The 15265-nt window shown below is 35.8% G+C and overlaps 1 protein-coding gene across 9 annotated transcripts in view; it reads left to right on the top strand.

Moving 5' to 3' along the window:
• Positions 1–15265, top strand: part of LOC100371677 (vinculin-like) — a 55717-nt gene that overhangs the window by 20025 nt on the left and 20427 nt on the right. Inside the window, exons 7-24 of one of the 9 annotated variants that reach the window (XM_085501458.1) lie at positions 161–499; positions 715–953; positions 1182–1251; positions 1592–1743; positions 1855–1920; positions 2608–2625; positions 4272–4383; positions 4853–5050; positions 5516–5607; positions 6085–6232; positions 6591–6641; positions 7351–7452; positions 7991–8101; positions 8792–8917; positions 9705–9788; positions 9923–9979; positions 10824–10877; positions 12329–12382. In XM_085501458.1, coding sequence (XP_085357584.1) covers positions 161–499; positions 715–953; positions 1182–1251; positions 1592–1743; positions 1855–1920; positions 2608–2625; positions 4272–4383; positions 4853–5050; positions 5516–5607; positions 6085–6232; positions 6591–6641; positions 7351–7452; positions 7991–8101; positions 8792–8917; positions 9705–9788; positions 9923–9979; positions 10824–10877; positions 12329–12382 — 2073 coding nt within the window. The remainder of the gene's footprint in view (positions 1–160; positions 500–714; positions 954–1181; positions 1252–1591; positions 1744–1854; positions 1921–2607; positions 2626–4271; positions 4384–4852; positions 5051–5515; positions 5608–6084; positions 6233–6590; positions 6642–7350; positions 7453–7990; positions 8102–8791; positions 8918–9704; positions 9789–9922; positions 9980–10823; positions 10878–12328; positions 12383–15265) is intronic. The other 8 variants (XM_085501459.1, XM_085501460.1, XM_085501462.1 and 5 more) reach the window with 8 other exon arrangements.

Genomic DNA, 15265 nt, shown 5'->3' with positions numbered 1-15265 from the left:
TAGTGGTGAAAAGGTTAAAACATTAGTTGTCATAGTTACTGTCAGGAGTATTAAACACCCACTCTGGGCTGCTTAAAATGAATAAACAAAGTTGCTGCCATTACATTTCGGTACTTTAAATTCTTATTTTATATATTACTCTAATATTTCACAATGACAGGTGAAAGATCAATTCGTCAGATTGTTGACGAAGCACGTAAAGTTGGAGCAAGGTGCGAGGGACCTGAAAAAGACGAGATACTGAGACTCTGTGATGATATCACAGTAATGACTGATCAGTTAGCTGAATTGAGAGCGAGAGGGGAGGGCAACACTCCCCAGGCTCAGCAGCTTGCCAGGGCTATACAAGATAGAGTCGACTATTTGACTGGACGTGTTAACAGCGCCGTAGCCCACTATGCTCAGAGTGGTATCCGTAAACCGGCTCCAACTGTCAGTGGCAAAGTAGAACAGGCGCAGCAGTGGTTGGCTTCTCCTGGTGTGGATGATAGGGGTCTCGGTAAGACTTATTTTCTATTTTCTCATAACTCTGTTATACTGAAACCGAATTTGTTAATCTCTACATTATGTAGTTTTGATTCCCTCTGTTTGTTACAAACAACTGCTGAACGCTACTACTACCAGTAGTATTTACCAAATAGCTCAGTTGGTACAAATGTTTTAATTTTTTCAACAAATTGATAACTCATACCAGCTAATAAATTTGATCACCAGGTCAACAAGCCCTGAGAATGGTCATCAATGAAGGACGGAAAGTGGCTGAAGGATGCTCTGGACCAGAGCGTGTCCGACTACATCAGCTCTGTGATGACTGCGAGAGACTGACCAATCAGCTAGCTGATCTGTGTGCTCGTGGACAGGGCAACACACCCCAAGCCCATGCTATCAGTCGTCAACTGTCTTCCAAACTTCAGGAGTTGAAAGATGCAATTCAACAATCACTAGTCAATCAGGTAAATTTTGGTCATTTATTATTTACCCATAATGCAAAGTATACATTCTGGGTGATATATTTGCATATGAAAATTCTTATGCTCATTTGTTATTCATGAACACTTGTTTATTTATCTGGCACATTTATTCTGTGAAGTAAAAGATTTAGTTTTTGCATCAAAGTGATTGTGAACAATTACAATTTACTGTGAATTTGAGACTAAACAACTGTTCATTTTAATTCACAGGTGGCTGAAGTCTTTATTGACACAACCACGCCATTGAAGCAATTTAGTGCTGCCGCTTATGCTCCACCAGGTAATGACATTCTAACTTTTGTATTCCCTTTGAATTTTCATCTTTTGCTTTATTCATTTGGAAAGTTAGCCATCAGATTTATTGTGCATGGTTCTGCTAGAACATAGATATTTTTTTATTGATGACATTTGCTGGTCTGATTTTACTGAATAATATCTCTTCTATATTGGTATATAAGAGTTTTCTCTTCAAAATGTTGCAGTATCCCTTATCAATCAGCATTAAGAAATTTGACCAAATCACCCTCATTTAACAAACCCAGCACAAAACCAAGTGATGAAAACAAAAGTTTATTCCATACTTGCCACTAGATGGCTCACTCATATCAATATCCTTTCAGGTGCTCCAAACAGAGAGGCAGAGTTCAGTAATAAAGCTGGTTCATTTGATCAGCATTCTAGTCGTCTTGCCAACACTGCGCAGCGAGTGGCTGAAGCTGGTGGTTGTAATGATAAAAGAACTGTAGAAGCAATACATGACAGATCCCAACAGGTATAAAACCAGATTCAATCTACGGAAGAATTTTGTGAGATATAGTCATCCTATTTTTCATCAAGTGCCAGTTCCACATTGTTCAATATTCTTTTTAAATAATGTTTGTAGGTTCGTGATATGACTCCTCAAGTAATCCATGCTGGACGTATATTGCTAGAAAATCCTGACAATGAGGTGAGTGTATTATATTAAATCTTGTCTTCCTTGGATTTAGTGAAAATTAATTATGGATTGTTAATTTTTCTTCTATTTTCAAGAATTGTTTTTAACTTTATTCCTAAACAATTAATACAGAGAATTGTGCATGTCAGAGTTGTTTTGTACATGCTGGTAAACTTGTCTTCAGTGAAAATAGCTTATACTAAGGAAATTCAAACTTGTTGAATAATAGTTAACTTTTTGCATTACCATCTGTCTAGTGTTAACAATAACAAAATAACTTGTATGCCATGTTAGCTTTGTGTCAAAATCCCTGCTTATAGACCAATCAGAGCATATAACTCTGGGTTTGAAATGATGTCATAAAATAATGGCCCCTCCCCTCCCCTCCAAGTAAGAAACAAAGCATCCTTATTTTGTGCTGAACATGTAGCTACAGTAAATGATTTAATGGTGTTGGTGAGGACAACTTTTCTTCTTGTGATCCCAGTGAAATTTTCACTGTACAAGATCTATTGTTGAATTTACATATAGAAGGTTACTGTCTATATATCATCATAAGTTTATATGGCTCCTTGCATTGGTTTCGCTCTCCCAACTACGTCAATTTCAAACCCTGTGTTAATGTCGCTTTGACACTAACCACTGCTTTAGCACTAACATTCACTCATCCATTTCTTCATGCATTTCCATGGCAACCAGGAAAGACTGCGACATGACGTAAGTTGCTTTTGGCTGAAATGTCTGTCTAGTGTGCATTGCATTCACACTTTGGGACATACCATTATTTTTGGGGGTGTATTGGTTACCAATTTTGAGATTGTTTGTTTTAAATCAATACTGTATAATCTGGAAGTTATTTTTCATTCTGCGAAATTATACAAAATTATTTGTTTTTTCCTTCAACAATTCTTGCTTAGCCACCCTATCAGAAATAATGGTACACCCCGCATTTTTACTCATATACTGTGTAACCTTTGCAGAATTTGTTGAGAACTGAGGTCCATAATTTTATAATTGTTTATTTGTTTTCCCTACGATAGGCAGATTTTAAAATTTGTTTAGATTTCTTTCATTAATTAAGATTTTTAGTTTCTAAAATATTTTTGTTCAATGTTGGTTGTGTATTTCTGTTGTGACTGCAATGTTTATTTATCACTGTGACCTTGTGATCATTAGAACTACTAACTTTTTCCACCGTGGTCTGTGGTTATCGCACCACAACTGTCCGAGGTCTTGTATGAACGATGGCGACTTTGACTGTTGCACAAACCAACAAGTACAAACTAAAACGTTATCAAGTATTAACTAAAGTAATTTTCTTGGTGATATCAAAGAAGTCAATGGGAATATTTAGTGCATGTCGAGCCCAAATCAAAACTCATACTCATAATTTCCTTTAGAAGAGTGCATTGGATTTGGGGAAAATCAATTTTTATCAATACAAAAACCGCACAACGACCATCACCCTTTAAAAAATCCCATTACAGAAATTTGTATTTAATTTGTGTATGGATGACTTAGTGCCTAGACGCATAGAGCCGGGAACAAACTGCAGGTGGCGCTGTATGCAATCAAAACCTATTGAAACCGATTTGAGTATATATGCTAGATACACTTGTTAAATTTAGTGACCAGTTTTGTATTATACCTAGAAAGTGTTTACAGTCTTCAAATATCCACACTAGACAGAGTGGGGGTCAAGATCGAATATACATGATTCTGACGTGTCATACTAAATGTTTTCTATTAATAGTTTCACTTTCAAATAATATTCATGAAATATGTCTACATCATAACCTTGTTAAAAGTTATTAGAATATTGTGTATGCAGTGCATATGCCTTGGGCTCTTTTTCCTTATTTCACAGCGCATGCATCATTACAGTGAGTTCTATTGAAATTTACGCTCCATGCAACTAACGTTCAGCATCGTCGATGGTTTTCACCACATTGATGGTGTTGAACGTTGTGTTCGTATTTGAAGCCCACACATAAACAACGCTACCGTATATGTACAACAGCTAACAAGCCACACCAACCCAGCGACTGCTGAGAATTTGTATGCACTCCCACCATGTCATACGCTGTAATATGCAATTACAATTCCAGTTTTTCTTTAACTCTGGGTGTGCCTGCCTAGGAGTGCCTTATATCAGGTATCAGCCCAGTTGAGGTCAAAGTGTGCTCACATATTTATATTGTAATGATACTGGCAAGGCTACCATAGTTTGACCATGTTTTTCAACATTACCGGTATCTTCTTCTGGTGAAATAGCAATACGAATATGTTCCATTATATGATAAATATAAGTGTTAATATGTCCTTTGTTTTAGATTAATTAACGCCGTTTGCAATTCTTACAGGCTGCCAGGGAGCATTTTGAAATGCTGAAGAAGGAGTGGACCGGCAATATGGAGAAGTTGACGGGACTCGTAGATGAAGCGACAGATACTGTGTCTTTCATCAAAGCTACAGGTGTGCTTGCTTTTTTGATATCGACAACATTGACTAAGTTTTGGTAATGAACAAGTTTGGGGTAGATCACATGTGTTACTCTATAACAGTGCTTTGTTGTCCCAATGGTTGTTTTCAATTGAGATGAGTGGTCTACAGGTAATGAATTATAAAATAAGTTTTGTGTTACTGATTCATTTCCAGATTATATCACATTGTGGTGTTCGAATTTGTCCATCATTACAGTGAAAACCACCAACATTTTGTTATTGAGATTGCTCCTAGATCAGAACAACCAAAATGTTGGTGTTTTTCACTGGAATTGTTTATGACCTCATCAAGAGAAAGGAATACAGAAATGACAAAAATCTCCTGAGGGTGGATAAAAAAATATCCCTTAAAAATATTTTTAATTTTGATAAAGCACCCATTGGGGAGAAATGAATCCCAGGTTTTTCAACTTGTGTCTTTTTGTTCATACTCCTTTCAGAGGAAGCGTTGAAGCACGATAGCAACATGGTGGATGGTGCCATCAAGAACCAAGACCCAGCACAGATCGTGAGTGGTGCATCCAATATGGCTCGCCGTGCCAATCGAGTTTTCATGGTAGCTAACCAGGAAGTGGAGAATTCTGAAGATCCTAACTTTGTACAGAAGGTCAGCGAAGCCTCGGAACGTATGACCCAACGTGAGTTATGTTTGATTATTCTTTTGTTTCCATTGGGTAATGTAGAGATGAAAGATACAAAAATGGAAATGATATTAAATAATTATTATCTGCAAATGAAGATTCATTTCCTTAATTATTCAATGTGGATTACTGTTAATAATTGTTTTGTCATCTTAAAATGTCCGTAGAATCAGTGGCAAACCATGCAGAGGGGCATGCAACAATATGGCACAATAATTATGGTATAACCGTACTTGTACAAGGAGATATTTTTCCTATTTTCAACGCGTTATGTTTTGGATGCCATATAGTCCTTTACTGACCTGGTTGCATTTGTTTATTTATTCAAATTGTATACACGTAGTTTATGTCATTTGACCAGCATTTAGTGCAGATTTGAACTAGTTGGTGGCTCACGCCCCACAGCTGACAAATGGTTGTTGTTTTCTGTTTCAGTGTTGACATTTTCTGATTCTATTCTAGGTATCTCACCATTGGTTATAAATGCCAAGGCTGTAGCCAGTAACCCTAGCGACAGAAATGCACAAGATGGATGGTATAACTCGGACAAGCATGTATGTTAACTTTTTTGTTTTAGGGGAGGGGAATTTTTACTATTGAGGGCTAAAATGTAAATGTCTGTGACATTAATTGGTTTTAGTTAATTATTTCAGTAATTTCAGTATTCATATAGTATAAGATTGTGCATACCCATATAATGGAAAAGTATTATTTCAACTTTGTATAATTGTATGCATCATTTATAATGAGCTTATTTGCATATCTTGTATGAATGGGTGCAGGACTATTATGGATGTTAGTTGATGGTGGCCATGTGGTTTATACCCTGAAATGTGAATCTTTAAGTTTGGTGTATACGTGTAAAAAAAAGATTTTCAGAAATTTATTTCAGCTATTTGAAAATTGTAGTTTCATGCATATTATTTTTTGCAGTTGTATTCCTCTACAGTTTATGTGAAATAAAATTAGTGTACACTATTCCTCTGCTCCCAGAAACTGATCACAAAACATTATTCCCTTACTCTAATTAGTTAATTGATGCAGTTGGCGGTGTCCGTGAAGCTATCCTCATGTCACAGCGAGAGAAGTACCCCCCACCTCCTCCTGCTCCAGAACCAATTCCAGAAGAACAGTTTCCAGGACCGCCAGATATGAGCCAGTTGCACATCAGTGAAGCTGGTGAGTTTTTGTGTTTGATGTAAATGCTTAAAAGGTAGACAATGCATCTGTTGCCTACAATGGCTCAGTCTTGTTTAATAGCTCGCGCAATCTACACTCTTGCATTATGTTTAACCCATACCTACCTCTATACCCTCGGTATCACAGTAGCATCACCATTTTAGTAAAAGTCAAATATCACTGCATTCTATAAAAAGTGTAGTGATGAACTTGACACATCGCTACAGACTGCACTTCTTTTCCTTTATGTCATCTTCCTCAACCAAGTCAAATCTGAAAATATCACTCGAAAACTCTTTCTTTATTCTCGCTTTGTAAATTTGCATATCTTTGCTCTGCTCTCATCTTATTTCTGTAGATTTACATCGTCCATTAGATCGTCAATTGCTGCATTCTTCAGGCCAACCAGGTAAACTTTTTCTTCTTGCTTTCACTGTCTACTTTACCCCTAAAGCTACAATGGTATGATCTGAATTGTTTGCAAGGGTGATCACATTTATTGTTGATAGGGATGAAAGGTATGCATTGGTGGGGTGTATTCACTGCTTATTTCTTTTCACTGTAGCATTTTGCACATTACACATTCAATGTAAACATATTTCATGAACAGTTTCTTTTCAGAGTTGCAGAGTAACATGGATTTGTTCATGTCGTCAATGCGCTTCCAAACTCATGATTATATAATAAAAACAAAGGAATTGGAATCTTGCCTCTAGGGGGTGCTTAACTCCGACTGTGTTTCAAAACAGTTATACTTAATTGGTTCATAAAATTGAAAGGATTACAGCTGTTGTATTGTACATGTATGAAATATCCCACAATGCAACAGGATCACCTAGGAACGCTGATGAGATCTCATAACAATTTTATGCAAGGGAATTTGATCTGACTCGTGCACAATGCAACAAATTTATATGAAAATTAATACTATTCAGTTTTTTAATTCATTTCGTTTACAATTTGTGTTATTAAAATATTATTATGTCTATTTCTTTCTTGACTGTAAAGTATAATTATTTCCTGTGATTATTATTATTCTTTCTCCTTTCAATCTGTTCTGACATTGTTTTCGTTGTTTTTCTTGTTTCTGTTCCTTTGCATGTTTTTTCGATGTCTAGGCATATCGGCCGATCAGCTGGATGCTTCTCGACGCGAACAGATGATGCAGCAACCTCCCAGTGAATCCGGTGTGTCTCCTTCTTCCTCCCCATCATCAAAAGGTGTTTATTTTATTTGTGTTTCTTTGTTTACTTTTGTTGTCATAGTAACTGTAGTTAATGTTGAATATATAGCTTTCCTATTGTTTTCATTGAACTGTGAATTCAGTCGATATTTCTGTTTTTTGTCACTTTGTCTTATCATTCGTCTCCTCAACCTACTACCATGTGTGGCGTTTTCATTTTTCTAATCATTGATGTACATTTTAATTCACAGCATATTCTAATTCATACATAACGAGTCAAGAAGAACAAGAACATCATAACTTGTATTTTCATTCATAAAATATTAAACCAGAATCACAGTCAATCTCGCCTATCCATAGTCACTTATACAGCATCACTTACGATATCCCAGTCAGCCTTGTACATTACTTTCACTTATATTACATAACTTACAATATCCCATGTCAGACTTGTACACTCACTTTACCATTACTACGGTACTACCATTACTAACTTCAACTATTTATTCGTTTATAGCTTCCTCTATGTACCGAGTGTTGTGTCTTCATTTCTATTGTTTTTCTTTGTCTCGCAGCATTGAATTCCAGGTCTCAACATTCTGTATCCTCTCCGCCACCACCACCACCTCCACCACCTGGTCCACAGGTCTCCTCTTCTCCTGGTCCACAAGTCTCCTCTTCTCCAGGTTTGGCAGATACTTTCAGTCTTCTTCATCTCACTGATGTACACTACTACTAACTCTTTTTTTATTTCTCAATAGTTAATACTTTACGGCTATTGAATCATTGAATGTGTAAATCTAATCTATTTCATTCTTCTTTCATCTTTCAACTTCATTACATCTAACTCGCATCTATAGCTGCAAATATTTGAACTCTTTGAGATTGCAGAATCCCTTCTTTCTGTTTCTTTCCAGTCACCAACTCTGCTTATTCCAGATCTCATCCATTCTCAGCGGCATCTTCCACTTTCCCACCGTCATCTGTGTACTCAAACTCATCTCTGTCTGGGCCATCTCTTCTTCCACATCCTCCTAATTTCAGCTCGCATCAAACAACGCTTTATAGTCCTCTTCCCATGCCTGTTCTTCCTGGAGCCGCATCACTTCCTTTGTCTTCCCATTTGCCACTTACGCACATATCCCCTTCCTTCCAACTGAGATTAGAAACTCCACTTTCAACAGAATCACCATCTGTTCACACTGCAGCTGCATCATCTTCTTCATCACTTCATCACCCAGCAACCATATCCGCTTATAACCCTCCCCAGTCAGCAGCTCTATATGAAACATCTTCCCTCCCACGAACATTATCTCCTATTTTGCAATCTTATTCGCAAAATCCTCACAGTTTATCATCTTTCCAACCGAGCGCAGCGCTGTCACACCAGTCTTTGCCTGCTAGCACTACTCTGCCATCAACTCCTCTTAGACAACTGAATGCAAGAACCATCCCACACTCTATTCCTCCACAACCTTCACTTGTAGCTGCTCCGTTCTCAGGTTTGTTTCCCAATCTTTTTTTTCTTCCAATTTTTTGCACAAACTTAAGCTTTGTAAAGATGAACTTGCTATTTCCTTCTTTTTGCATCGTACCTAGCAACATAGTGTTTTGGAAATCAGCAATACTGTGCAACTTAATGTGCTTTTCTGGATTCCTGTGGACTTTAGAATCTTTCCCAGAATAAAACCAACTAAATAAGGAAGATGGGGGAACCATCACATTGAATCCAGGGAAAATAAGAAGCATTGTGTTCATAGCAGATTATTTTTGAAATATTTGCTGACATCTGATTGGCTCTCAATGAGAACATGTACATGTGAGTGCAATGATTTGCATGTGGTGTTATTAGCTCTGTACTTTTTTTGCACATGCTCAGTATGTAGTTTGTGTTTTGCTTTTGTATGCTGTCTTGTTGTTTGTCAGGGCATGACTTCAACGCTACCATCTTTGTCAACACTGCGGCTCCAAAACCAAGTTCGTTTGCAGGTTAGGCTCAGCTTTCCACCTCTAATTTTGCTGTATCATTTTTGCGCTCTGTTTTCATTGGCTTGTCTTCTGCATTCCTTTTCTTAGCTGTGTTTCTCTATGCTCTTGTCTGCCAACAGGACTGAGTCCACCACCGAAGGCTGTTGCTATGCAACCACCACCACCACATAATTCTTTTTCTCCTTCGTCAGGTGTGACTTCTTTTCATAACTTCTCATTGTTTACTTTGTGCTTCTTATTTTCATCTTTACTTTAAACTTGCGTATTGTGAAAATATGATCTTTGCTGCTTTATTCGTAGGCTACAAGACGACCGTGCAAACGTGTCGAGTGCCACCTCCGCCGCCTCCTAAACCCCACCAGCTGCCCAGCACAAACCAACCAGGTTTGTTCTCTTGCCACAATTTTCTCTGCTTTTCCTTCGTTTTTTTTTTCTCCTTCAATCAAGTTGATCTCCTTCCTTTCTGACAATCTTTTCCCTTTTTCCCTTTTCCATGTACGACTTCCATCTCATTCCAGGTTTTGAGGATTTTTACAAGGAACTTGATACGGTTTTAGATTCTGTGATGAACCAAGGTTGGTTGGTACAGTACACGTAGCTGCACAGATTTACATAAATGCATGATGTTGCAAGATTAAATAAAAATTGATTGGCTTTACAATGTTATTAACGCACACAATTTTGTCATAATTAAGAACACATTAAAAGCAACACTGTCGTCAGAACTTTGCTTGTGTTTAGTCATGATGTACATCACATGTACTACGCGTAACTCCTAAAGCCCATGAACTTTGACCTAGCCTGACACAGAATTTGTTTGAATTTACTAGTTTACCTGTAAAAGTAACCAGGATTTTAGCTGCTTTTTAAAAACATGTTACAGTAGTATGTGAACCTCCTACATGTGTATGTTCAGTTACGACGACAGCGTTGATTTAACTTGAAGGCAGAGAAGGATATAATATGTGACCTAATCTCATTTCATCACGAGTCTGCAATCATTGAACAGAACAGAATGAGGTTTATCTGAAGCGTCTTATTTCAATCTTTCTGACAATGTTTGTTCTGAAATTACGGTCACAAAATCAGATGCTTTCTATGGCCTTATGTTTCCTTAGTAACCATTATAAATTAACAATGTTTCATATTTTCTAATTCTCGAATTTACAGATTATTAGACGTGCAGAAATGAATTACTAACGGCAACAAACAATAATACAACTTACTTTTCTGTTGTGGTTGAGGGCGCTGTTGCATACTTTGCTCTGCTACACTTACATGCACTTACATTGTAGAGGGCAGTATACTATACAAGTGATACTAATGGGTGTCTTGTTTCTCAGCATGAATACTTCTCACTGCAACGCATTTTTTTCTGAGTGTTTTCTTCTCTGCATTCTCTGAACTGTCTTCTTGCAGGCTATGAAACAAGTACTGATGGTTCCTATACTCCTCACGGCCCACCAAGGCCAGGTTGGTTTAACTTCTTCTCCTAAATCTTTGACTTCCTTCAAAATATCTTCACCATAATGCTATATCTTTTACTTTGCTATCTGTTCATATCAACTGAACAAATACATACACGATAAAGCGATGTCTTAAGCTAGTTTTCAGTTTTCCTTATCACTCTATGACCTGTCCAATTTGAATTACAAAATGTCCTGTCAGGTAATTGCAAACCCGATACACCTAAATGGCTAAGTTTGAAAAAACCATGATCAGTTTTCAGCTGCGTAAATACAACGTATTTTGGATTAACCTTCCCAACATTTTTATATAATTCTGGTACAGAATCTAGATGTGAAATTTAAGCGCCTAAACATGACTGAGATTGCTGTGTGCTACTGAAACAAGGTGGTGTATTATTTCTATGCCGGATAACTGTGAATAGTATACTGGCATTCTGTAAAACCACAATGTGATATTTGATTTGCTGGAACTTATATATATAATACATTAAGTTCACAGTGTGTAGACAACGCTATTATACAAACAAATTACTCTTATCACAGTGACATAAACTTAACTATGTTATTTTCACTTATAACCATAAAATTACTTCCAGGTAAAGAACACCCTCATGAGTCAATTGGGAGAAATTATTTTTGTTTCAGCTACAGAGGGCGATCTTTAAGACCCTGTCACTTGCCGGCATCCTGCCAATATACGCATGGAGAGCAATGAAAGACAACTAAGCTCATAAAATGGAAAATAAAATGTTATGATGTGCACTGGCTGCCACCTATTCCATTGCATGAAAAGCTATATCTCGTGGGCAGTTGCTGTTTTAGTCCTGTGTACAGTGCTGTGTGTACGGGGTCGCGTTCGGTTGATAGATGTCCCCACCACAGCCCTGCGTACCTCCATAGACAAAGTCCAGGAGCGCACCGTAATTGGTGCGCAAGTGAAAAATAAGTAGTTTCCCAGCCGAAATTGGCTGAAATGATGATAGTTATCCGTAACAACCATTACAAAGTTATCTGAAACTGAGATGTCTTTAAATAACAACTAGTAAAGACGGACAAACTGTAAACGCGCAGGTACCGGAGGAATTATCCACCAAACGCCGCCATTTTTAATTTCATTCATGCAAGAGAATGCGGTTTTTTTTAGGGCAAAGTAGCCGATTTCATCCACAATTAGACTCCGAACTGGGAGTGTGGATATATCTGGTAATCGATCATCATTTTTGGTACCTGGGCATGTTATTTCATTAAAAAAAGTTATATTTTTCAAAGTCCCGAACTTTGTCTATGGAAGTTCGCAGGGCTGTGGTGGGGACATCTATCAACCGACCGCGTCCCTGTACACACAGCACTGTACGCAGGGCTATTGCTGTTTATGTCGCTATTAAAGTAGACTGCCTATCCCCTTTCTTCTTTTGCTTCATGTTCCTGCATATATCTTGTTTTTTACCCCTTTAGGACATGAAATTAAACCCACCCGAGAAACTTTCAGTGTTCACGCAACCATACCAGGTCTGTGATTGTAGTGTCCAAATATCTGTAGTTCCCATAGCAACTAACTATGCATTCCATTGTTGTCATGGCAATGTATTGTTTTCATCACCTAACATAATGCATTTTCATATTCAACTTATGTGCACAATTTGTCTTTTGCACCTTTACTAACGTCAACTGGTGACCTCAAATGCGTTTCAGACAGAGTAAAGAAAGAATATGGTATCACTTATCGTCAAAGCTGCACATACCGTATTTCTCTATTAAAAGTATGTTTTTTATGCGTACTGATTTATGGAATATTTACCCCAAAAGCTCAGAAAAAAGTAACCAAACCAATATCTGTTTTTTACAACTATTAATCAGAATTACTTGTATTCACCTAAGCAAAAATGCATTACTGGTGCAGTCTGTTATGCAATTGCTTCTTTTATGTGCTGCTAATAGAGAAAATATGGTATACAAAGAAAACAAAAAATAATAAAATTAACGATACAATGTAATATGTTATTAACTGTACTTTTTTTTTTTTTTTTTTTATGAATGATGTTCAAATTTCATACCATTTTTTTTCATTCTTATTATCGTTTCATTTCTTTGCACATACTCTGTTAGAATGCCATGGATTTTTGCAAATGTTTCATGTATCGGAGTCTTGCATGAGTAAACCATGATCATTTGATAGTATACGTTTTAGCCATGTACTCAGAATTGTGGGTGTTTTGGAAATCAAACTGAACCTCAAATTGACCTTTTATGTTGTATGTCAAGGGTCAAAGTTCAAAGGTATGCATTTTTGACAAATCAATCAAAACTTTGAATTCGGGATGATTGTCCCAGTCATCATGTTTGCGTCCGTTATTGATCAGCGATAATAACTTTTAAAAAAAAATAGAAATGTTCCCAAGAATAATTTCTGACCTTTGATTTGATGGTGTTACAGCAGCTGTAGTAGAGTAGTAGGTGTTTGCAGTCAGCGTGTGATAACGATGTATCAGTGCTGAAGAAAACAAAGTTCATTTGGAAGTCACAGTGAAATTTACTAGAAATAAAATGTCAAACCGCATTGAAAGTATTTATCTGATTGTAGATTATTAGATTTCTTGTCTTGGTGTAAGTCAATATGAATTTGTTATTATTATAAAAGTAAGGCAGCCAGCAAATTCTAAATATAACTGATTTCATGTTTTCATTGTTGAAATATTGCCGTTTATAGAGTCGCATTGTAACCGAGAATTGATTGCGTCATCATAATTGTAGTGAAATATTAATGATTGACGTCGAAATCGGAAGAAAGATTATTGTATTTAATATTTTATAAAAGATTTTATCAGAATCAGGCAAAATGTAGTACTCTTGAATAACAAATATAAAAAAGGTTATTCTGAAATCATGTGATATTTGTATCAAAAATAGTAATTGTTTTGTTTTATGTTTAATCTTTTGACTACCAGCCTTTTTTGCCCAATTTTATATCTGGAAATGAACCCTAATTTTGGAGCCAACAGACAAAAATGTTAGTCAATTTTTACTCAAGAAAAAATTGGCTATTTTTGGTTCAATTGGTTCAATATTTGGTTCAAGGACTGTGCAGACTGTAGACGTGACTATTTTGTGAATTTGTGATGAAAAGAGGGAACTGGTGGTGAAAATGTTAAATGTTATTTCAACCTTTCAAAACACTAAACCTTTAATATAAATGTTTTCGATATTTTGATTATTGTCTTTGAAATTAATTAGTATATTTTAAAAAGATTAATTAAGCTGTGAAAAATGCTGCAAAAGAATTCAACATGAAAAATTAATCCATTTCAAAAAGTTGATATTATTGTATATAAAATAGAAAATGAAATACTTTAAATTATAATATATTAAAAACATGAAAATGACATCGTGATAAAATTATTGAGTTTTCAAATTTGATCAATGATCTATTTTGAACTTCAATTTAAATGTTAAAAGTAAATATGGGAATTATAGGTTTTGTAGATCATAAAAGTGATTAAATTCAGTTAAAATATTGACAATTTCATAAAATCATTAATACTGTGCTACATTTTTATTCCATTTTAATTTAACGACTGACAGAAAATTTTGACAGAAAACCATTGATGGAGATATAAGTATGGATTCAAGATGACCGACTTAAAATATGCGTTGCTATGCTAATTGTTTAAAAAACATAACTTTCTCTGATGAAATCAATAAATCTTTGTCGTGATGTATGCGTTAAACTTGCAAACATATAATTGATCTATTAGTAATGTATACACTCGTCTCCATAACATTAATATGTCTATTGTCAAAACAAGACTTATTTCAATAATCAGTTTTTGATTCATATGGGCCTTTATGTGTAATGAGCTAGAGCAAATATTGTATTATTTAGCCTACCTATTTGAAAAACAGACTAATTATTTTAAGATTATCAAAAATATTGAATCATATATTTTCGGCTCTTCATATTATTATTAGCGTAATAAGTTACAATAATAACAATAAGTTATTGTTCTGTATTGATTAAAACCATGTCAACAGATTTAATTTCTATATAGCCGTAATCGATTTTTAGTTGCACAATAAAAATATTTTCTTTTTTTTATGCACAAGACTAATAATTGCAGAGCGTCAAGGTAAATGTAGAAGGATGACGACAGTGAATTGCCCCTTGTTCCGTCTGACAAGTAACTGAGGAGATTTCACTGTCAGAATTCTTTGTAATTTGAGATCTTTTTTGACTAATTCACTGTGAACTTTCTGCCTAAATATAGCACTCATAAAATATTCTCCTCTATGAAACAATTTTCTTTGAAGCACAAAGTTAGGAATTTTTCTCTTTCATAAAGTTAAACTTTACTAAAAGCAAATATCAGTTTATTGTTTTTAAATATATGTGTACTG

This window comes from Saccoglossus kowalevskii, chromosome 7 (assembly GCF_978046115.1).
Source record: "Saccoglossus kowalevskii chromosome 7, keSacKowa6.1, whole genome shotgun sequence".
Lineage (NCBI taxonomy): Eukaryota > Metazoa > Hemichordata > Enteropneusta > Harrimaniidae > Saccoglossus > Saccoglossus kowalevskii.
The sequence above is the reverse complement of the archived record's forward strand: the minus strand, read 5'-3'. Positions and strand labels throughout refer to the sequence as shown.